Source organism: Zingiber officinale, chromosome 2B (assembly GCF_018446385.1).
Source record: "Zingiber officinale cultivar Zhangliang chromosome 2B, Zo_v1.1, whole genome shotgun sequence".
Taxonomy (NCBI): Eukaryota; Viridiplantae; Streptophyta; class Magnoliopsida; order Zingiberales; family Zingiberaceae; genus Zingiber; species Zingiber officinale.
In genome coordinates this window covers 69,890,956-69,913,079 of record NC_055989.1, presented here as the reverse complement: position 1 = coordinate 69,913,079, position 22,124 = coordinate 69,890,956, and the positions used below count along the sequence as shown (strand labels likewise).

The following is a 22,124-nucleotide window of genomic DNA, read 5'->3' as shown; positions in this document are numbered from 1 at the left end:
AGTCAAGATGATCAATATCAGAATGTCAAAGGGCTCAATATGATGGCCGAGTGAAGGTCGACTACAATGACCAATTGGTGCGGGCAGTGTTCGATCGAGAAAAGGCTTGTCCGACCCGATCCCCGTCCAGCTCGAAACAATAGGGCAAGATCGCCAGACGCTCACTGTAGATCGGCAGAATGCTAAGGTCACCGAAGCGCTTGTCCGAGCGGAAGGAGATAAGCTACTATACCCAGTCACCATAAGGAAGAACAGCAGAGACCGACTGAACGGAGGAGTCCCAGCCGAGCGGCTACCTCATTTAGCAGAACAGCGGGATCACTGTCGTATCTCTCAATATCCTTCTAGGAGATAGTACGACGGAAGCTACTACCGTCTTGTCAGAGATATGCATATCCTGTTGAGGTATGGTGTCAAAGGCACTTTTCTGACATGTCGTTTCATAGAACAAATCGGAGAACGTGCCCATGACCAGTTGGAGAGCGTGCCCACGTCTTGAAAGAAGTGTGCATGTCGCACACCAGGCACTATATAAAGGGAGTCCATACACTGACGGCAGTACGCGTTATTCACTATTCACGCCTATATATATTGCTCCATCTTTTTCCTCTTTCCGGTGATTGACTTGAGTATCGGAGGGTAAACGTCGGGACCCCTTCCTTAACTTGGCACTAATGTTTCTTGTATTGTAGAGCGGTGCGAAGTCTACATTCAGTCAACGCGATAGCCACATCTCCAACTTACCATTTCTATGATTTTCGGACAAGATCAATTACTATAAAATGATTTTTAATCTATGTTGATTAATTTTTCTTTTAAGTTGGCATCAACGTATTCAGCTTACGTCGACTAATCCTAGGTGATAGACTCGATCTTACAGAAATTTTTCATTGGCCTTTAGGATAAATCGAGAAGCACTGGGTGGTCCATCAGCTCAGTGTTCAATAGCTCGTTAAAGGAAAATTCATCTGTTAATTCGTTGAAGTTAGGACTCAATCCTTATATCTCTGGGAGAATGAGAAGGTATCCGTCACTACACCATTGTATTAGGGATATATGTTCATTAATATTTCTATAAAAAGATTATACTCTAACCACCCGAGCACCCCACATAGTTGCCCCCACAATTATATGTAGAAAGATAAATTATAAAACCGATTAGGCCACCACATAGGAGACTATTTCTACTGAATTTTTTGGAAATCAACCATTACCTATTTCTACCAATTTATCATGTGGTGATCAATTAGACTAGGCCTCAAGAGCAATATGTTAATTATATTGATCAAAGATGAAATTATATATTATAAAAACATCCACATTAATTATCCTAAATTAAATATTTACTCTAAAGTTTATGATCCTGTCCGAAAGCTGAATCAGCGGATGCTGGGCACGTGGCGCTCTCCGAGTCGTTGATGTAGATCTCCGTCGGGTTGCACGAATCTCCGGGAACCTGCACAGAAGTCGGGCCGGGAAGGGATTCCCGGCGGCGACCCTCCGACGCTCAAGTCAGACAAAGCTCAACAAGAAAGTGGCTCCCGGAATCGTAGCATGCGTACCTTCGGCGAAGTATAAGGCTCTTTATATAGAGCAGTGAAAGAGCTCACGCACACATACCGAGGCAAACACGTGTTCTTAGCCCATACCTCGGGATGTGTTTGTCAGAGAGCTTACCGGACACCATACTGCTACAGTCCATGCACGCTCTCGATGGGACAGCAGAACACCTCGTCGCCAGATTAGGAGTATGGCCTAGTCATAGGACTTGACAGCTGTCATAAGATATAAATAGTCCTTCTTTTCCTACCCCATGACGAGGTGTCCGTCCGACCGGCTGGACGGGGCATCCGGCCGGCACTCATCTTACACCCGGACGGACGGCACTCACATCCCGTCCGGCTCTTCGCATGCCTCGGTAAGGTGCTGTGGGAACTGCTAGCAGTATGTCACCTTGTCTTCGGCCTTTCGCTCGGCCCTTCGCTACTGTTCAATCGAGCGCCGGAACCCCGACTTCTGTCGGGGCGTCTTTTGCCATCGGTTATTCACTGGTCGGCCGGCTGGGAGGTCGGCCCATCCTTCTCCGATCGGCCACCTGGCCCTTTGACTTCCACGTGGCATTGACCCCTCAGAGTGGGGGTCCCCTGTTCTAACCGCCAGATCACTTGCCTCCCCCTCAAGTCTAGTTGAAGGAGGCGAAGTCCGACTGACTGGACTGCTGCTCTGACTGAGTAACGGCCGGTACATTAGTCCGCTCAGCCAGGCTTAGAGATGCTCATCCGTTCGGCGGTATCTTGCCCGTGCCTTGTATTCCCTTGGAATCCATGCCAAATCCTCTTCTCTACTGCCCACCACGTGCGCTGCGTGCGGTAAGGGGCGCTCATTAAATGTAACCCGTATCCTGCTGACACATGGCGATCTCTCTTTTGTCAGGGTATGGCGGTGGCGTCACCTCCGATGGGACAGCCGCCGTTTGAAATGAACGGCTAGATGATGACCTCGTTCTTCACGACCTGAATCGGACGGCTAAGGCCGTACGGGGCTAACGTTATAAATCTCGCGGCCTCCTCTCTCCGCCGCTTTCTTCTTCATCGACCTTCGACCTTCCGCTGTTCTTTCTGCTCTGGCAACCTCGTGTTTCAGCTTCCCGACGAACCCGAGGCCCCTTTCGGTCATCCCCTTTGCTCGTAAGCCTTCCTTTTCCTCGCTCCCTCCTTCTTTTTTCTGTTAGTTGTCCCCTTCAAGTCTACCACCTTTTCTTTCTTGCTCGAACCCTTCTTTTTGCCTCAAATTTCTTACTGCGTTTCGCCCATGACTAGCACTTCCCAATCGACCACCGGCGCTCCTGGTCTTTGGTACACGACCATGGAGAGCCGGTTTGACGAGGAGGACGCGCTGCGCCTCTCTCGGACTTATGACATCCCTTCCGACCACCACATAGTAATAGCCACCCCAGCCGATCGGCCTCATGAACCGCCGCCCGACACCGTTCTTTTCTTCCGAGACCAATTTTTGGCCGGGCTACGCTTTCCACCCCATGAGTTTTTCTTGCAAGTTTGCAACTACTTTCGCATCCCGCTCGACCAGCTAGTTCCGAATTCCATCAGGCTGCTGAGCGGGGTGGTAGTTTTGTTTAAACTAAATAACATCCCGTTGGATCCCAAGGTGTTCCACTACTTCTACTACCCTAAGCAGGCCGAGTGGGGTACTTTTGTTTTCCAATCTAGGATAGGCTTCGTCCTTTTTGATAATATGTCGAGCTCCAACAAACACTGGAAGGAGCATTTTTTCTATATGCGCTTTCCCGAGCCACCGGCCTTCCGAATCAAGTGGAAGACGGCGATGCCAGCGCAACCAGAGCTCGGCAAGTTTAGGGGCGATCCGGCCTACCTTCATGCAGCCGATCGGCTGGTCGGCCAGCGATATCACATCAACAAGCTGCTCCTTCCGGGAGTATTGTATATATTCGACTTGTCCTCTATCTCAGTCGATCTACCTTGCAGCATGAGTAAGTTCTCTTATCTTCCCGTTTCTTTTGTTCTAACTGATTTATTCTTTGTTTCTACAGCCGAAGTCATGTGGCGCGCCAAGGCTACCGAGCGGCTGAAACTGCGAGCCGCTGAGATCGAGGCGGCCAAGAAAAAAGAGATCGCCGAGCGGAGCTTGGACACAGCTGGTCCGACCAGCGAAGAGGGTGAGGGGACTCAGACTGTCCCCGAAGCCTTAGACGCTCCTGCCTCTCTCGGCGAGGATACGGGCGATCTCGAGCCTCCTACTCAAGTCGAGGTAGAGGGTCGTTCGAACGACAACGTTCCCCTGGCAACTCGGAAGCGCAGACGGCCAGAGCCAGCTTCTCAACCAACTGCATCTGATGAACCGCAGTCCGAGCGGGGCGATGAAGCTCCAGTGCTATCCGGGACAATCTCTATAGAGAGTACCCCCACGCCGCGCGGCTCTCCCAGGGCTATCTCTGATGTGCCGCCCTCCAGTCCTCCCCAAACCCTACGGCGTCTTAAGCGGTTGGGCGACCGTCCTTCTTCCTCCACCGGTGAGCCGTCCGGTAAGGCCGCTGCGCTCGCAGGTGATCCGAGCGGCCCGAGATTGATAAAAACTATCTTGCGCCTCCCGTCCGAGGAATATATGGTGGCTGCTGATCGGCCAGTAGTCCCCGAGCAACAGATCACCCTCACGGGTCCTCTCGCCAAAGCCTGGGAGGACGCTCGGCTCCGAATTGCAATGATGACTCCCGGCCAGCTGGGCGACAGCAATCTACAACAGGCGACCGGGGTATGTTCTTTGCCATGTTTGTTATTTGGATTTAGTTTCTAACTTGCTCCTATCCGTTTGTAGAATTGGGTGGAGCAGATTGCAATCAGCAATCGCCTAGCCGAACTGGAGGACGAGCTGAAGAAGCTCAAAGCCGCAGGAGATAGCAGACAGTCAACAGCCGCTCTGGAGAAGGCCAAAAAGCTACTGGAAGCCGAACGGGGTAAGTCCTCCGGCTTGTCGAGCGAAGTGGCTCGACTCGAAGCTTTGGTCAAGCAGCGGGACAAGGAGATAAAGACCGCTACCACCCGGAAGCTTAAAGCCATTGACGACATGGATATGATGAAGGTAGAGAACCGGGGGTTAGAGCAGCGGGTTAAAGAATTGGAAACCTCATTATCCGCCGAACAGGAGGGTCGTTCGGCCGACCAGGCTAGAGCGGAAGGGGCTCTGAAAGATCTTCAAGCTGCCTTCGATGCTTCTAAAGCTACTTTTAAAGAATATCAGGACGAGGAACATGGCCGGTTGGCGGAGGTGCGTAAAGCATTCGTCCGTTCGGATGAATTTGGCGAAAGGTTTAGCGATAAACTATCCTTAACTTTTGAGGAGGCGATCAAAGTCGCAGTGGAATATCTGAAGACCAAAGGCCACATACCCGCCAAGCTGTCCGTCCCCCCCGAAGATCTGGCGGCTATGATGGGCTCCATCCCCGACTCCCTCTTTAATTTCGATGATAGTGAATGAGGAGCTTATGCAATTTCTCTCAAGTGTACAATCTTTTGTATGCCTGCCGTTAGGGGCGAATATAAGTTTTGTCTGTCCGCCGCTCGGCGTAAACGGATAATCTCCTTTTGTTATTTGTTTGTTCGAACCGCGTCCAATCTTTAACTTTCGTCTCGGTCTCAGTTTTCTCGCGTCCAAGTACATTTTATAAAGGAGCCGCTCGGCCGCACGATGTCTTCCTTCTCGACCCCAAGGCAGGCCCGATCATGGGCAGGCCGTTACAACCGAGTAAGACCTTGCAGAAAGCTATCCGTCCGGAGGATTTAGACGGTCTTCCGCTCGGAGGGTTTATAGACGCCGGCTCGTCTCTCTATTTTTAACGTCGGAGCTCGACGGTCTTCCGCTCGGCGAGTTTATAGACGCCGGCTCGTCTCTCGATTTTTAACATCAGAGCTCGACGGTCTTCCGCTCGGCAGGTTTATAGACGCCGGCTCGTCTCTCGATTTTTAACGTCGGAGCTCGATGGTCTTCCGCTCGGCGGGTTTATAGACGCCGGCTCGTCTCTCGATTTTTAACGTCGGAGCTCGACGGTCTTCCGCTCGGCGGGTTTATAGACGCCGGCTCGTCTCTCGATTTTTAATGTCGGAGCTCGACGCGCCGGCTCGTCTCTCGATTTTTAACGTCGGAGCTCGACGGTCTTCCGCTCGGCGGGTTTATAGACGCCGGCTCGTCTCTCGATTTTTAATGTCGGAGCTCGACGGTCTTCCGTTCGGCGGGTTTATAGACGCCGGCTCGTCTCTCGATTTTTAATGTCGGAGCTCGACGGTCTTCCGCTCGGCGGGTTTATAGACGCCGGCTCGTCTCTCGATTTTTAACGTCGGAGCTCGACGGTCTTCCGCTCGGCGAACACATTAGCCTTCCTTTGAATCATTTTTGCTTCCTGCATTACAAGGACATGGGCGACCAAAATATACACAAAAATGAGTTACATCCGTGCACCTTTCACCCAGCTCGATAAGGCTGGAGATGATTTGCGCTCCATGGCCTATCCAATTGCCGCCCGTCTTCATCCTCCAAATAATAAGCGCCCGAGCGGAGCTTTTCGATGATTTTGAAGGGGCCAGCCCAAGGAATTTCTAGCTTGCCGACGTCGCCGACCGGCTTCACTTTCTTCCATACAAGGTTGCCGACCTGGAATGATCTGGGGATGACGCGTCGGTTGTAATTTTGCTTCATCCGTTGCCGGTACGCCATCAGCCGGACGGACGCCTTGGCTCGCTCCTCGTCAACCAAATCCAGCTCCATGTTCCTCCGCTCAGCATTGTCGTCATCATAATTCTGGATCCGAGCGGACTCGACGCCAACTTCGACAGGAATAACCGCTTCGCCGCCATACACCAGATGGAAGGACGTGACTCCAGTTCCTTCCTTCGGTGTCGTTCAGATGGCCCACAAGACGCCTGACACTTCATCCACCCAACTTCCTCCCAGATGGTCGAGCCGAGCGCGCAAAATGCGAAGAATTTCCCGATTGGCTACTTCGGCTTGACCATTGCTTTGGGGGTACGCCACGGAGGTGAAGTGCTGTTCAATGCCGAAGCTTTCGCACCAATCTTCGAGTAATTTTCCTGTGAACTGTCGCCCGTTGTCAGAAATAAGTCGACGAGGGATGTCGAACCGACAGATGATGTTCTGCCAGATAAACTTCTTGACCATATGCTCGGTAATCTTGGCTAGCGACTCGGCCTCCACCCATTTGGAAAAATAATCGACTGCCACTAGTAAATATTTCCGCTGCCCGGTCGCCATAGGGAATGGATCCACAATAATATCCATTCCCCATTGGTCGAAGGGACAGGACACAGTGGCTGCTTTCATTTCTTCTGCCGGTCGGTGTGAGAAATTATGATACTTCTGACAAGAGAGGCACGTCGAGACGGTACGAGCGGCGTCTGTTTGCAGGGTTGGCCAGAAGTATCCGGCCAGCAGTATCTTTTTAGCCAGCGATCGCCCGCCCGGATGTCCTCCGCATGATCCTTGGTGCACTTCTTGGAGGATGTACGCCGCGTCTTCCGAGCTCACGCATTTCAACAACGGGCGGGAAAAAGCCTTCTTGTAGAGTTGATCTCCAATAAGTGTGAACCGACCGGCCCTTCTCCTGAGACGTTGGGCTTCATGGTGCTCGGATGGCGTAGCTCCCGAGCGGAGAAACTCCATGATGGATGTCCTCCAATCACTTGGGAATGTGAGAGCTTCCATCCGGTCGACGTGCGCCACCAAAGATACTTGTTTGATTGGCGACTGGGTGCCGAACGGCGTTATGGCACTTGCAAGTTTGGCTAATTCATCGGCCGCTTGATTTTCCGCTTGGGGTATCTTTTGGATGATGACCTCTCTGAAATTGGCTTTGAGCTTCTCAAAGGCTTCAGCATAGAGTTTGAGCCGAGCGTTGTTAATCTCAAAAGTACCAGAGAGCTGCTGAGCGGCCAACTGAGAATCTGAATGTATTGTCACCCGTCCGGCTCCCACATGCCGAGCTGCCTGCAAGCCAGCTATGAGGGCTTCATACTCAGCTTCATTGTTTGTAGCTCTATAATCCAGCCGGATGGATAAGTGCATCTTCTCTTCTTGTGGAGACAGCAATAACACACCCACTCCACTCCCGAGTCGAGTGGATGATCCGTCAACAAATATCTTCCACATGGATTCGGGCTCTGGCCTTTGTACTTCGGTGACAAAATCCGCCAAGGATTGCGCTTTTATCGCCGACCGGGGCTGGTATTGAATGTCGAACTCGCTCAACTCCGTTGTCCATTTGATGAGCCGTCCGGACGCTTCTGGATTCAGCAATATTCGTCCGAGCGGGCTATTAGTTTTGACAATGATGGTATGCGCCAGGAAGTATGGGCGAAGGCGCCGAGCGGCGAGGACCAGAGCGAAGGCCAACTTCTCGAGCCTTGTGTAGCGAGATTCAACGTCTCTTAAAATATGGCTCAGAAAATATACAGGCTCTTCTCCGCTCACCCTTACTAATGCCGAGCCGATTGCTTGCTCATTTGAAGATAAATAGATACACAGAGGCTCACCTACGGCTGGCTTGGCTAGTACCGAGAGGGAGTTCAAATATGTCTTCAAATCTTCGAACGCCCGATCGCATTCTTCGTCCCAGTGAAACTTGGTGGCTTTGCGTAAGATTTTGAAAAATGGGAGACTCCGATCGGCGGTCTTCGAGATAAATCTGGACAATGCTGTTATCCGACCGGTCAAGCGCTGCACTTCCTCAGATTTCTTGGAGGCGACATATCTTGTAAGGCTTTCACCTTGTTGGGATTTGCTTCGATTCCCCGCTCGGTTACTATGTAACCCAGAAAACGCCCTCCTTTTGCTCCGAACAGACACTTATGTGGATTTAGTTTAACGCCGTACCTCCTGAGCGTTCGGAAAAGTCTCCTCCATGTCTTCGAATAGATCGGCCGCTCGGACGGACTTGATGAGAATGTCGTCCACGTATACTTCCAAATTTCGCCCGATCTGCTCCTTGAACACTTTGTTCATCAGACGCTGATATGTGGCTCCCGCGTTCTTCAGTCCGAACGGCATCACATTATAACAATATGTGCCATCGGCGGTGACGAAGCTAACCTTTTCTTGGTCTTCGCGGGCGAGCGGTACTTGATGATAGCCTTGGTAAGCGTCGAGCATACATATCAGCTCGCAACCAGCTGTGGAGTCCACCAATTGATCGATTCGAGGCAGAGGATAAAAGTCTTTCGGGCAAGCTTTGTTGAGATCCCGAAAATCTATGCACACTCTCCACTTGTTGCCCGGCTTGGATACTAATACTACGTTCGCCAGCCAGCTCGGGAACTGTACCTCGCGTATATGGCCGGCCTCCAGCAGCCTCTCAACCTCCGCCCGGATGATGGCATTCTGCTAGGCGCTGAAATCCCTTTTTCTCTGTTTCACCGGCCGAGCGTCCAGTCGGACATGTAGCTCGTGCTGCACTATACTCGGTGAAATTCCAGGCAGCTCGTGCGTCGACCAGACGAAGACATCACAGTTTCTCTGGAGGCATTTGATCACTTCCTATTTACGACTCTCCTCCAGATCGGCCGCAACGAACGTTGTGGCCTCCGATCGGGTCGGGTGAATCTGAACTTCCTCTTTTTCTTCATAAACTAAAGAGGGAGGCTTTTCTGTTATAGCGTTCACCTCGATCCGTGGCACCTTCCGAGCGGAATTGGCTTCTGCTCGGACCATCTCGATGTAGCATCGCCGAGCTGCCAGTTGATCCCCTCGTACTTCTCCCACTTTGTCCTCGACGGGGAACTTGATCTTCTGGTGGAAGGTGGAAACGGCCGCTCCGAATTCGCTGAGAGCTGGTCACCCCAATATGACGTTGTATGCCGACGGAGAGTCCACAACGACGAAGTTAGCAGTACGCGTCCTTCTGAGCAGCTCCTCTCCCAGCGATATGGCCAGACGGATCTGTCTGACCGGCTGAACTTCATTGCCCGTAAACCCGTAAAGGGGGGTTGTCATGTGCAGCAGCTCGGCTCGATCAATTTGCAGTTGATCGAATGCCTTCTTGAATATGATATTGACCGAGCTTCCTGTGTCAATAAAAACGCGGTGAATAGTGTAATGGGCTATTACCGCTTTGATGAGAAGGGCGTCGTCGTGGGGGACTTCAACTCCTTCTAAGTCCCGGGCCCCGAAACTGATTTCGGGTCCACTTGCCCGTTCCTGGCTGCAGCCGACCGCATGGATCTGGAGCTGTCGGATGCTCGCCTTCCTGGCTCGGTTAGAGTCACCTCCGGTCGGCCCGCCAGCAATAATGTTGATCTCGCCTCGGGAAGTATTACTTCTATTTTCTTCTTCCCGAGCGGACGGTCAGGGCCGTTCTCTAGACATTCGGTGATTCTCCTGCCTCGGAGAGCGATGCCGGTCGGGAGTCTGTTGTTTTCGCCTGTCAGCTTGCGTCCGATCGGCTTCATGAGTTCTCTGTCGCCTATCGGATGAGGGCGATCGTCGACCACCATTCCGGGGAACGGGATGAGCAATCAAGGGAAGACTTCGACAATCCCTTGTGTTGTGCGTATCCGTCCGGTGGAAGAAGCAGAACATCGGGGTCCATTTCTTCTTTGGCTTGGGCCGGGCGGCAGCTACCTCTTGCACGTGGGACCTAGCATGGGGGGAGCGGATTGCTTCGGCCCTCGGTCCTCTTGGTGGGTGAGCAGCGTGCGGCTTCCGCTCGGCAAGAGGAGCCCGCTCGGTTGGAGTTTCTTTTTTCCGGGCCGCTTGGGTTTCCTCCACGTTGATGTATTCGTTGGCCCGGTGTAGCATGTGATCATAGTCTCGGGGCGGCTTTCGAATGAGTGATCGGAAGAAATCTCCATCCACTAGGCCTTGTGTGAAGGCATTCATCATGGTCTCCGAGGTGGCCGTTGGAATATCCATGGCCACTCTGTTGAACCACTGGATGTAGGCTCGGAGCGATTCGCGGGCTTCCTATTTGATGGCAAACAGACTAACACTGGTTTTCTGATAGCGCCGACTGCTTGCGAAGTGGTGTAGGAAAGCCGTTCGGAAGTCTTTGAAGCTTGAGATAGATTCGTCCGGCAATCTTCGAAACCACCGTTGAGCCGATCCAGAGAGGGTGGTGAAAAAAACCCGACACTTCACCCCAACTGTGTATTGATGCAGGGTTGCCGTGTTATCGAACTTACCCAAATGATCATCCGGATCGGTGGTTCCATTGTATTCGCCGATCGTCGGAGGCACATAATGCTTGGGCAGGGGGTCTCGTAGAATAGCCTATGAAATTTGGCGATTAATCCGCTCGGGCTATGCATCCGCTTGGGGGGCTTTCCTTTTTTTGTCGTCTCGTCTTGGCCTTTCATCCGAAGAAGATCCCCGATCTCGATTAGTTGCTTCGGCTTCAGGAGTGCGGAATAGGGCCCGATGGAATGCAACGGTGGCCTGAGGTGCTTCCGCTCGGCCTCCTGATGCTGATGTTGCTTGCTGCTCTGCCCGCTCGGCTAGTACCTTCTGTTTTTGTTCCACAAGCTTAGTGGCCCTCGACTCGATTAGAGCATCGAGTTCTTCCGTGGAAAGCGTCACCGTGTGCTGTCGTCCAGCTTCGTCCATTGCTTCCGATCGGATGCAGGAGCGTTCCCACAGACGGCGCCAAATTGATCCTGTCCGAAAGATGAATCAGCGGACGCTGGGCACGTGGCGCTCTCCGAGTCGTTGATGTAGATCTCCATCGGGTTGCACGAATCTCCGGTGAACCTGCACAGAAGTCGGGCCAGGAAGGGGTTCCCGGCGGCGACCCTCCGACGCTCAAGTCAGGCAAAGCTCAACAAGAAAGTGGCTACCGGAATCGTAGCATGCGTACCTTCGGCGAAGTATAAGGCTCTTTATATAGAGTAGTGAAAGAGCTCACGCACACATACCGAGGCAAACACGTGTTCTTAGCCCATATCTCGGGATGTGTTTGTCAGAGATCTTACCGAACACCATACTGCTACAGTCCAAGCACGCTCTCGATGGGACAGCAGAACACCTCGTCGCCAGATTAGGAGTATGACCTAGTCATAGGACTTGACAGCTGTCATAAGATATAAATAGTCCTTCTTTTCCTACCCCATGACGAGGTGTCCGTCCGGCCGGCTGGACGGGGCGTCCGGCCGACACTCATCTTACACCCCGGACGGACGACACTCACATCCCGTCCGGCTCTTCGCATGCCTCGGTATGCTGGGGAGATCCTCGGTAAGGTGATGTGGGAACTGCTAGCAGTATGTCACCTTGTCTTCGGCCTTCCGCTCGGCCCTTCGCTACTGTTCAATCGAGCGCCGGAACCCCGACTTCTGTTGGGGCGCCTTTTGCCATCGGTTATTCACTGGTCGGCCGGCCGGGAGGTCGGCCCATCCTTCTCCGGCCGGCCACCTGACCCTTTGACTTCCACGTGACATTGACCCCCTCAGAGTGGGGGTCCCCTGTTCCAACCGCCGGATCAGTTTACATTTTGTATAAAAAAAATATACATCCTATTCATTTTTTAAATACATATTTTATGAATAGTAATACTCTAAATTTAAAGGATGAATTTGATTCCTTAAAAATTAAAATAATACTTCTCTTTCCTTCATGGAATAGTAATAATAAAAGATTTCACTTTCCTTCATTAAATAATAAAAAAATATTAAAAAAAGAAAAAATAATTAAAAAAATAATAAATATATGATAAATTATAAGTAGCGTATGGAGTGAAAAAAAAATATCTAAACTTAATAAAATAATTTTTTATTTTAAATTTTAGATTTTGGACGAGGATTTGAATGTGAATGCTCTCATAATTATTAATTATAGTTACTACAACACTTATTAAACACTTACGAGTATCAGAGTTTAACGAGGTGTGGATTGAGAAATGAAAGGATTTATTATGGAATCAGACATTGTTCAAGTTGTAAGTATGATCTCAAGGTTCATGAATGAGCTAAGGAAATTTCATTTTGTAGCTGCTAAAAGAGTTCTGAGATACTTGAAAGGAACAAAGAATATGGGCATCAAGTATGCGAAAGAAGATCAGTGCAAGCTAACTGGTTATATCGACAGTGATTGGGCTGGTTCGTTGGATGATAGAAAAAGCACTTCGGGTTATTTGTTTTGTCTTGGAAGTAATGTTGTTTCATGGAGTTCCAAGAAGCAAAGAACCATAGCATTATCATCGCTAGAAGTAGAATATGTTGCTGTTACAGATGCAGCTTGTGAAGCAATTTGGTTAAGAAGGTTACTTGAAGATTTTCAACAAGTTCAAGAACAACCCACTGTGATTCATTGTGACAATATGTCTGCAATTGCTATGACAAAAAATCTAGTGTTTCACTCAAGAACGAAACACATCGAATTGCGACATCATTTCATTCGAGATGTTGTGAGCAAAGGAAAAATCAGCCTGGAGTTTGTTAGAACAGATGTGCAATATGCAGATTTTCTTACTAAAATAGTGCACGTAGAGAAATTTCAGAAAGCTAGAGATATGCTCAAGATTGCAAATTAAGAGGGGATGTTGGAAATGTAATTTTGCAATTATTTAATGCTGGTTCATATATAGGCTAGATACATGTTAAGTCTTATCTATAAATATTTATGTAACTTAAGTATTTGATAACGAGATACATACAAGAAAAGTATTCAGAAGTGTAGTAGCACTATATTTTTTATATTCTTTTTTTAACTCTTTCTTGTTATTGCTATCATTTCCCAAGAGATGATTCATAGGTGAGATTTCATGGATCACCTATAAATAAGTTGGTTCATCCTTGAACCACACTTTGTAGTCTAGAGGATTTGTGCTCGTGTTCGTGTTGGAGAGGCTTTTCGCCCAATTCGGACGGATGAAAAAACAAAATAAAAAAAACAATTGATGAATTCAAAAACTAAAAATAATTTTGAAAAGTAAAATAATCACGGCTAAAATGATGAGACAGAGCGTACTTTTGATAATAAATAAAAAATGGCTGTCTAATAAAAACAGGATGCCTTTTGACTTTTGACCTAAAATGTAAAATCATCAATGTGAATCTTAAGTTGGATGAATAAAGATTTTGAAGAGTGATTAGTGTAGTTAGCGAGTGTATAAAAATATTCATTATAAAGTGACGTAAGGTGGTTTAAGGCGTCGTTGCCCCATGCTCGAGTTGGCTTGACCTTGTTGGATTAAACTAATAAAATATTTAAAGAAAACAAAATTGAAAATATTAATTTATTAACTAAATCTAAAAAGATTAAAATTAAATCAATAAGATTGTAAAATTTTAAAATTGTTTATAAATGGGCCATAAAGGCCTAATAACGTGCTTGATACCTTTCACTTGCAACGACCGTGACCACGAAGCGGCAGCGAAGGCGGCGCCGGAGAAACCGACTGGAACGGGGGCGATGGCGTCATACTTGTGGGCGAACATTCGGATAACGACAGGCGTCATTCTCGGTGGTGCCCTCGGCTTCTATGTCATGCACCGCGTTGAGACCAGCTACAAGGTGCTGCAAGTTCGTCCCTCCTCTTCTTAGTGGTCGATTGGATTTGTGTTCGGAATTGCTGTTGCTTGCAGGAGAGGATGAAGGAGAGGCTTAGGCAGTACGAGCAGGAGCTGAAGCTAAAGGAGCAACAGCGGAATCAAGACGAGCTCTTATCAGATCCTTGATTCTCGAACCGATGTCTTCTTCCCCCCCTTTAATTTCGACTTAAATCAGAATCCGAAATTGGGGAATCTTAAGTCTCGAATAAAGGTTTCACTTCCGAATTTTCAATTTGCCATTTGTTCTTCCTGGCTGAATCAACCCTAGTTTTTCGTCTCCTCTCGTATTGCAAGGTTTGTTCTATATCAAACCCTATATTCACGAACTGCGTCTTTGAGAGGCGTTGTGGAAGACGTTTATGGAACTAATTCCTAAGTGTGCTTTAGGAAGAAGACAATACCATGTATTGGGAATTTGATTTTGTTGAGCATGTTATATTACTAATTAACAGACCTACTTTTGCTAGGAAAACATACGCTTTGCTTTTGATTATTGCAGTTTGGTTGCTGGAATAAATGCTATCTATACCTTGAATTTTTTTACTGGAATTTCACTATACAAACGCTTTTGTTGTTGTAATCTTTCATCAGTTTTAGTAAAAATTCTCATCTCAGTGGATGGAAGATGGTGAGCTGGGTGTGTTTGTTGGTAACTGAGGTATTTTGAGGCTTATACTCTGGGTGTGCTTCCCTTTGATTTGCTAGAGTTACCATATTCTTTTCCATGAAATCTTTGAATATATGATCAGCATTTAAGTAATGAACATGCCATTGCAGGCATCCAAGTTGATTACTTAGGAGAGCATCATCATATCAAATATGTGAATTTATTTTGGTTTGGCTTGACCTTATTTATTTGTAAAGATTTTAGTAACACTAATGGTATAGAATGAGGACTGGCTGTTGGCTAACTTCACGACCGGTGTACAGTTTTAACAAGAAAACCTAGCTTATTTTTTTTCTTTTCCTCTTTTTTTTTTTTTTTAATAAAAACTGAGAAGGGCTGCGTTAGGGTAGTGTTAAGTATTACTTATTTAATTGATATTCAAGGCATAGGAATGCCAATTAGCCTTTGATTTCAAGGTCGGTATCGTATTGATGAATTAATGATTTTGTTCCCCATTCAGACCCACAACAAAATATGTCTTTTAATTAATCCTTACATGTGCTAATGCTAACAAATAAATTTCTGCATGAAGCATCAACATCAGATTGTGGATTTGGCTCTGTTATTGTTGAAAATCAATCATCATTCTTGTTCCATATTTTTGCATTTAATATATTTGATATAATGGGCCAGGATTCTCACTTAAACTGAAACTGTACTACAATTGAAACATTAAATATGAGTATGGAACACAAAGTAATATTTATGGTACTCTATTTGCATAATTCACAAACGTTCTAAATTCTAATTTTTATTGCAATGTTGCTGTAAGTTCAACTCTAGTAAGCAAACTAGACTTTATTCAACTCCCATGACAATTAATTCTAAGGCTTCTATCAAATTTAATGGTTATTGGAATGTTTATTTTAGGACTTTTGTTGGTTTGTGGCTGAAAACTTCTTGTTGAGAATAAAAGCCTAGTCATCTGATTGTAGTGATAGTCGACTAGGAGATCAACCACACTTGATTCCTTACAAATTTCAGCATTGTGCATTTAATGTTTATGGTACCATTTTATGACTTTAGGGTCAAGAATAAGCACGAGGGGTTTCATGATTTGTGTAATAACTAAATATACAATCAAATGATGTAAAAAACATCTATACTCATTTGGACTTCATTTGTATCTACTTAATGGGATGCGAGACATATCTGATTATAAAAAATTCTAGTTCTATACTTTTGTACTGTCCTTTATAGATCAATATATCATTATTTGATATCATGCTCCTTGATGTCTCATATCATCTGTACTTTTCAGTGATTATCAAGCATCAAAACAGTTTCTCTACTGGAACTGCTATTTCATCATGGTAAACTTGAACTTACTCAGTTTAAATATTACGTTGTACATTTTGATATTACTGTTTTATCAAAATACTACGATATCATTACCCTCCAAGGTACTTAAAACTTGGGTCAAAAAATATTATATCGACTGCGAAGTTCACAACACTAAACATTCATCTTCATATCCTTTAGGATCAGAATTGATAGGTTTCAGATTTGTTACTTAGTTGAAGAGAAACACATAGCTGCACATTAAAAAATGAGCTATCTTAACACTTGTTTTTAATGAGTATATATAGTTGCAACTTTCTTTGAAAATTGCTATGTTCCTTTCTATAAACAATCAAATAGAATGCGTTGGGTACTAAATCAGTTATCAGTGCCAAATTATGTCAAGCTGCAAAGTTGCTCTAACATTTATCATGCGTCCTATCTCTTCCCTGTATGCTGACCATACTAAAATCATTTTGACATCCATATGATCTAAGAATGTAAAATATTCTCCCTTTCTCTATGCTACATGTGTTTTGAGACTCCATTACATTTATTCACTCTACATTTTCCTTGCTCAAAATGGAGAAAAGAAGGGAAGAAGAGAGAAAATGTCTTAACTTACACCTTGTTTCTGTCTATAAGAGTTGCAGGGTTAACCGTGACTACATCCACTTTTGGATGGAGCCAAATCTGGTGGAAAGAGTGCAGAACCACTCCCATCTTCCTCCTTGTTTATTCTTCTACCACAAAGTAGACAAGGGATCATTCTTCCTTTCCACTTCTTTGCCTCTACTTGAACTTCATTCATGTCGAGTAGGCACACCCTAAATTAAGAATTTTATTGCCAAACTATGTCAAGCTGCAAAATTGTCTCCTAATTTGATCTTTTTTTTTGCATGTATTTTTTGTGATTATTATCGGCACTGGTATACTGGACACATATGGCTATCTGCACTAATGTTGTTTCAACACATTCATTTCAATCTAACATCTGCCACTCTCTTAATGCTTGCAATCTTGTATTTCAGAGTATTGGTTCACAAATTATGTCTTTATAAGGGCGTGCTTGGTTGGATGGTATGAGAGTGGGAAATGGGAAAGGAATAGAAGAAAATAAGTGTTTGGTTTGGGGAATTGGTGGTGGGTTTTACAGATTCAATCCCCCAAATATGGAAAATGGGTCATTACTTGGCAAAATAAGAGGAATGAGAATCCCTCCATTCCTAATTCCCACTTCTATCATTCCTATTCTCATTTTCTTCTGGGAACTAAGCATCCCAGTTCTTTAAATGTATCAAACAACTGAATTTGTTTCTTCTGGTCCTAAACATACATCTGAAGCTTGAAAGATGATGACTTCATACTGTTTATATATTTCACCAATTTTTTCTAATTAATTATTAAGCAATAATGATATACGCTATTCTTTTAATTTGGTTTAGTATGATGTTTTTGTTAGACCTTTTCTTCCATAATTAAAGTGATAATGATAAACACTAAAAAAATTGTTTGATTTAGATTGAACTGCATCAACCTAGCAAACTTAGGGTATTTAATAGGGATGATAATAAATCGGATTTGAATAGGGTATTTGGTTGAGATGATAATTAGTCAGATTTGAATTGGATTTCATATTCTTTGTTCTTATCGCACTCATTATATTCTTCTCCATTTATTATATTTATCACATCCCCATTGACTATTTATTTTCATCATTTTCATCCCGTCAAAGGATCAGATATCCATCCTCATTTTATCTTCTATACTAATAATTTTTTTTATTCTATCCCATTAGCATCATTCAAAAAAATATATTATAAAAGATTAATATTTCTATTTCAAAATAATTAAAATTAATTTATAATTTATATTACCTGTTTCTCATTGGAGTGAGGGCCAACTAGCACTATTTTGGTAGTGCGTACATTTTAAAATCAATACACAAATATTTTAGAAAATGAACATCACAATTATGCTAATTTTCAAATATCAGTAATACAGTAGTCTTGGATTATATATAATCAGAATCGGATATGAATATGATTTTAACAGTTCTGTCTTCGTATTCAAGTTAAAAAGTTTTCATATCTGATTATTTAATTAGATTAAAAAAATCACTTCATATTCTTTCCATTTGGGTAAATATTGCAAACATTATTGTCACTTCAAATTATATTCCCTGGCTGATAGAAGACTTTTTAAGACGGGCCGAGTGACTTTAGACGGCAATAATGCAAGATTGACATATTATATATCTGGGTTTAGGTATTCTTGCACGATATAAAAAAATAAAAGAGTTCAAACAAATTGCAATTAAAAAAGGGACTATTAATGCTGGTCCACTTGCATGAGCACATTGATATGATATGTGGATTGACAAAGAGATAACTCTTCTGCTGTGATGCCTCCTCTATTATTGTTTTTCTTTTCAGAACCCTGTGGTTTCTCTATTTTGTAGCCGGAATATTGCTCCATTCTTAGCTAAAACTAGAAGTATTATATATCTTATTTAAAAATAATTTTATTTTCAATGTTGTTGCAGTAGTTGCACTGTTTGTTACAACTAGAATATAACATTTTATTTTAATTAAAATTATTTTACGTATAGTACTATTACATGACATCTACTAAATAGTTAGTATATGTTATATTTTATTATGGTGCAGGGGCTATATTGAGTAGTTGTTATATGTTGAAATAGGAATTAGTTGTAATTGTTATAATACTATTGAAAATAAAAATATTTTTGAGATAAAATATAGGATAGAATGCGTATTTGATAATTTTTATAAAAAGGTTTGTTTTTTTTAATAATGATTCGTTAAATGTGAAATATCTTTATTTTAATTTATTTTTGCGGTTGCATTCTTTTATCCATATTCACACAAATGAGTGCGTGTGATCTGTCTCGCCCCCTTTGTGGGCTTCTTCCAGGCTGCAGCATCTCCCGCTCCGACTGGAAGTGGAAGCGTGGGCCCACCGTGTGCCCTCGCGATGGCCCACCGACTTTTTTCTGACACCGACAGGGTATCCAGATTGGCCTTCTACGACAACCACCAGGTTGATTCCCACTTTGTAATCATCTTCCCTTTTTCCGGCTCTGTGGCGATTAATTATGAACTAATCTTGTAATTATCGTTAGCTTCCTTGATTAGCAGATATAATTTATTTGGCTAATCGGAGATTATTATAATTGCGCTACGTAGAAAGGAGGGAGTTAAAGAAAGATTTGACATGAGAGGAGAAGAAAGAAAGGGGGCCCAGCGGGCTTGAGGTTGCGGACCCCGCGATGAGACTGGTGGGGTCGAGCGAGGCAAATCGGACGGTTGGGAGCGAGCGTCATGGTCCGCCGGCGATCCGCCAGGCGGAGGCGGCGATTAAGGGCCGGGTGTGCCAACCGAGGGTGAGGCAGCCTTCCCTTTCTTCCACTCTGTAGCCGTCCCCGCCGGCGAAGAGGGCGAGCAGCATACTCGCCTGCTTGAAGGCGTTGGAGCCGATGGGGGCGGACTCGAAGCCGGCGCTGGTCATCCTTCCCCGCCACTGGGCCAGCGTCTCGTGTCGCTCCGTCCGGTCCGCTCCCTCGTGGGCCACCACGTTGCAGATCTGCCGCCCGAGGTACACCTCTGACATCGTCAGGTCCCGCCCGCCGGCGCTGTCCGCAGTCGCCGCCGCTGCGGCGCCGCCCTCCAGTGAGTCGAACATGGTCGAGTAGTAGTGCAGCGCCTCCGTGAAACGTTCCTGGAACGTCCCGGCGTTGTGGTTCGCTTCCTGCTCCACCACCGTCACGATGCGCGGGCGCACCGCGCGGACCGTTCTCAGCACCTTCTCCAGTGATCCGGGCCGCGCGAGCAGCTGATGCAGCTCGAGCACCGAGTTCACGGCGACTGCCTCTGGCTCATCGATGTCGTCCGCTCCGACGCGGTCGTCTGTGTCTTGGCCGAGCAACATGTAGGGCTCCAGATCCGCTAGGCTAGTGGCCACGAAACCGCGGTAGTTGAAGTCCACGCGGATGGTTTCGGCGAGCTGCGCCAGCTTCCATCCCACCTCCTGAAGGGCGTCCGAGTTGTCCGGCTGAGGCGGACCGATGCCGGTGAGACGGAACGAAGGTGGGCCGCCAGGACGGAGGGCAAGGGCTTGAAGAAGGGCCGGCCACTGAAGCCCCTGCCTCATCCCAAAGTCAATAACGTGAACACGCCGGCAGCCGGCGAAGGCCTCCAGGATTGCTTGGTTGGCGGTGAAGTGCGCGAACTTAAGATAGGGGCCGCTCTCGTAGAAATGCATATGCAGCATGTCGTCGAAGGCGACGGAATCGAAGGAGGAGCCCACGCCAACCCGAGGAAGACGACGGTATATGCGGCGTGCGAGGGCCTCAGCGAAATAACCGGCGACCTTGCGCATGGCGCCGCCCTGGGAGGCAGCCAGCACCGAGATCTGCTTGACGAGCGTGTCCGACGCCTTGAGGTTTTCCTGCTGCACCGCCTCCGCGCAGGCTAACAGCGCGTGGACGAGGCGGATCCCGGCCTCCTGCGTGTCGACTACTACCACCGGCAGAGGGGACGCAGCCGAGGTCGCCGCATCCGTCGTCGAGGACGACGATGAGGGAGGTGAGCTGCAGAACTTGATCCTTTTCGAATCCCTCGGCGACGGCGCGACATCCAATTGGGAATCAGAGCCAAAGGCGAATCGCCCTGTTGCACGCCCGGCGGGGGGAGCAGGGACTGGCATCGGCTCATAAACTTCCGCCGATGCGCGCCGCGTGACAAGGGGAAGCTCGAGGAAGCGATTCTGCCGGTCGAGGGAAGAGGAATCGTCGAAACGCGGCGGCGGCGAGAGTGGGGGAGGAGGTGCGTTAAGCTCGGAGAGGAGGTTGTCCACCCAAGTCGAGATATCCGAAGGGTTGTAGTGAACGGTGTCAGCTGCAAGGTGGGAAAGCAGAGCGTCGTCGCTGGCCGCGATGCCGGTTCCCATGGCCATCTCCGCCTGCTCCAGCTTTTGCGCGACGTCCGCCATGTCCGATGACCGGACCTTGTATCCCAGCGCCGCCAGCAGCTCGTCCACATCTTCATCCTCCGCCCCGCCTCCCATCATCCCCTTCCCCTTCTCCTGCTCTCCTCCTTCAACCGCCCCGCCGTACCAATCCCCTTGGTGCTCCCGCTTCATACTGCCAGATTGCAGGCGCCGCCACGACGAACTACTCCCAGAACCTGGAAGAAATCTCGAAATCATTCACCAACAGCAAAATTCCGAAGCTAAAAGTAGAAATTAAAAGGATCCGTACCAGCTCCGCAAAACTTTCTGCTGCTATTTTTTTATACGGAAGTTCGTCACAGTCTGGTCCGCTGAGAACACTGCGAAAACCGCAAGAACACTTCTCCCATCTGTCCATCTCCATGTATAGCGAGCTGGAATCTTCTCGATTAAATTAATTCCATCATAAAAATCTAATCTTTATCTATTATATTTACTTTTGTGATTTAGTTGGAACAGGATCAGGCACAGGGAGGAGGCGATGGATCATGGAGTTTGGATCAGAGCGAGGAGGTTCCGGCATGGGCGAGAGGAGGGACCCGGGCTCTGCACTCGCGCACGAGGGCGAGGCCCGGCTGTCGCCGTCGCGGAGTCGCTCGTCTGGGCCCCGTCCGCCTCCGCCTCCGCCTCCGCCTCCACCTCCGGGGCCCGCGTCCTGCTCCGACGCCGTTAAATTCCCCTCGGCGCGATTCGCCGTTACGGCGGGTGATGTGATTCGCTGAGGCCGGGCCTCCTGGACCACCCTCCCCCCAGCCCCGACCTTTTCCCCATGTCGCCGTCCCATTCATCTCCTCGCTCGCATCTCTATCGTCGAATTCTTTATTTCATTATCCGTTGTATGTTATTATTCTCCTGAAATTTTTTCAGTGTTTCTTCGAGATGCTCATCTTTTTTCCTCGATTGCTACTCCGGTGGGCCACTACTCGGTAGCGATCGATCAATCACCAGGAAGGAAGTAAGAGACGATGAGGCCGACGAAATCATCCCGATAAACTCCATCCGGTAAGTAGTTGCATTTGACTCATTCCTCTTCTGCGAATGCTCTCTTTTTTGTTTGATCCGAT

The 22,124-nt window shown here is 47.1% G+C and overlaps 2 protein-coding genes across 2 annotated transcripts; one reads left to right on the top strand and one right to left on the bottom strand.

The window, feature by feature from the left end:
- Positions 1–13,854: 13,854 nt before the first annotated feature.
- Positions 13,855–14,595, top strand: LOC122045824. Its single transcript, XM_042606196.1, has 2 exons — positions 13,855–14,043; positions 14,115–14,595. Exons 1-2 carry the CDS (start codon positions 13,942–13,944, stop codon positions 14,205–14,207), a joined length of 195 nt encoding a protein of 64 aa, XP_042462130.1. The 5' UTR covers positions 13,855–13,941; the 3' UTR covers positions 14,208–14,595.
- Positions 14,596–19,200: 4,605 nt separating this feature from the next.
- On the bottom strand, positions 19,201–21,262 carry LOC122045823 (DELLA protein RHT-1-like). The gene has a single exon (XM_042606194.1). The coding sequence runs from the start codon at positions 21,256–21,258 to the stop codon at positions 19,372–19,374; it is 1,887 nt and encodes a 628-aa protein (XP_042462128.1). The 5' UTR covers positions 21,259–21,262; the 3' UTR covers positions 19,201–19,371.
- Positions 21,263–22,124: the final 862 nt, after the last annotated feature.